The 2,075-nt window shown below is 55.4% G+C and overlaps 1 protein-coding gene across 1 annotated transcript in view; it reads right to left on the bottom strand.

Moving 5' to 3' along the window:
- Positions 1–292: 292 nt before the first annotated feature.
- The window catches only part of H257_19152 (hypothetical protein), a gene marked incomplete at both ends in the record, with an annotated part of 5,264 nt that continues 3,481 nt past the window's right edge, over positions 293–2,075 (bottom strand). The window contains 3 exons of the mRNA XM_009848300.1: positions 293–328; positions 441–966; positions 1,030–1,641. Of these exons, the coding sequence (XP_009846602.1) occupies positions 293–328; positions 441–966; positions 1,030–1,641 (1,174 nt within the window). The remainder of the gene's footprint in view (positions 329–440; positions 967–1,029; positions 1,642–2,075) is intronic.

The raw sequence follows: 2,075 nt of genomic DNA, 5'->3' as shown, positions 1-2,075 counted from the left end.
GACGCCAAGCCCGAAAATGACACTTTCTTCCGTGGGTGGCGAGACCTTCGTAGCTGTCCGTCCGGGTTTTCAGCTATAAAGGAGCACATGTGATGCTCTGTTGTCGGGGAAACCGAAGAAGGACAGTGTGATTCGGGTTTTGGTCCTAGCCCAGGTATGTCGACACTTTTGAGCACCGTTCGGTGAATCCGTGACCATCGCGTAGTGCCGATGATTGCGACCTTTGCATTTTCGAAGTCACCATCCGCCCTTCGCGACTCTTCACAAGTTGCCAACGCACCAGCAAACCAGTCTAACCATCGGCGAGGGTTGTCAATATCAGCTGGTGCTAGAAATAGGTCCTTGTCAGCCTCAGTGAGTGGTCTGCGTAGAGCATTCGTGATGACCGATGCTATTTCTTCGTGTGTGACATCTCGACGTCGGTTGCGTAGGTGTTGAACCTGTGCTTTCAATTCATCCTGCGTAATCGGGTACAATCGGTTTTCGATGTCCACGTGCCTCGCGTCAGCAAGTCCATCGAAGTCCCCCCGCACGATAGCTTCAATTTTTTCCGGCGAGAACACCGGGGGGGAGTTGTTCCACTCCCTTGGTAGCTTTTCTGCGGGAAGCTGGCCCTTTTCGCCCGACATTGACTGCGGGTCTTTCACTTGTCGAACTGCAACCCTCGGGAAGGGTTCAACGACTTTCACTTGTGCAACCTTGACCGGGTCCTGGGGAACCGAGTCGTTGATTGCATTCTCCATCTTGTTAGGCACGGCTTCGTCAGCAGGCGCCCCGTTTGTTTCCCTCGCCCCCTCGGCGGTATTCTGCTTCGTCTTCCTCGCTCCGTCGGCGGTATTATAGTTTGTCTTCCTCGCCCCCTCGGCGGTATTTTCGTGTAATCTTCTCGCTCCATTAGCAACGTTGTCTTTGTCTTGGCCTGTTTCGACTTCCTCGGAGGCGCCTTCTCGTCTTCCAATCTGGATCCTGAGTGGTTGCGCACCCGCCTCAGGATCCTTCTAGGACGTTGTTGTCCCTTCACGTCCGCACATTCCGGGTATTTTACCACGTTGGCACGTCTCCTCCGCCAATTGCGGGTTGTTCAATGTTTCTCCTCCGCACGTTGCGGGCATGCTGCCACTTTGGCACGCTTCCTCCGCTGAGCGCGGGAACTTCCTTGTTTCTTCTCCGCATGTCGCGGATGTGCCTTGCACTCGGGTCGGAGCGGCGGCCTCGTCGGGCTTCTTCTCCTTCTCGTCGCAAACCGGCCCTCTCGGGCTGTCTTCCTGGATCTCCACTCGATCCTTGTTGTCGGTTGTCGTCGTCCAGCAAGCTTCTCCCTTACTTGTCTCTTGTGCTCCCCGGTCCTCATAGGGAGATCGGAGAATGTACGCTTCTGTGCGCGCTTCGCTTTCTTTGATAAGGCGTCTCCCTTGGGTCTTCACCAAGGAGTTCTCATCGGGATTTTCACCCATGGTGGTCAACCTAGTTTCTTCAGGTCGAAACTCGGTAGTGAATTGACTCGGCTGCGTACTCTGTGCCCCCAACCCGTTGGATCCTGGGTCAGATTCAGACTCGATCAGCCGAGTGTCTTCGTCGTCGGATGTTATTTCGTTCGGTTCGATCAGGTACACGCCACGTCCGGCGGCTTGGTCCTGATCCCTGCGTCCTCATTGTTGATCCTCGTTCAACTCGCCCATCCCCGGCGAGTTGTCTTGAGAACCGGAGGCAACCATAGCCTGGATGGCTGCCACAATTTGCGGAGTAGTTAACGAGGTTCGGTTTCGCTGTGGACATTCTCGGCTGAGGTGCCCAAGCTTGCCACACGAGTAACACTCCATGCCGCTGGTTCCGGAACCGCGTGTAGATCGTCCGTAGCTCTGACGACGGAAACCTTGGTCCGACACTCCCGTTCGTTCGGGCTGAGGTACCGTGCACTCTGAGGGATGATGACCCTTGGTTCTACACACTCGGCAAAACCACGAAATTCGTATGCATTTTTCACGAGGGTGTCCCATCAGCTGACAGCGTCCGCACACCACCGTACCAGACTTAGTCTCTTCATCCTTGTTCTGACGGATGCCGGTTGCACAGGC

This window comes from Aphanomyces astaci (genome assembly GCF_000520075.1).
Source record: "Aphanomyces astaci strain APO3 unplaced genomic scaffold supercont1.377, whole genome shotgun sequence".
NCBI lineage: Eukaryota > Oomycota > Saprolegniomycetes > Saprolegniales > Verrucalvaceae > Aphanomyces > Aphanomyces astaci.
The sequence above is the reverse complement of the archived record's forward strand: the minus strand, read 5'-3'. Positions and strand labels throughout refer to the sequence as shown.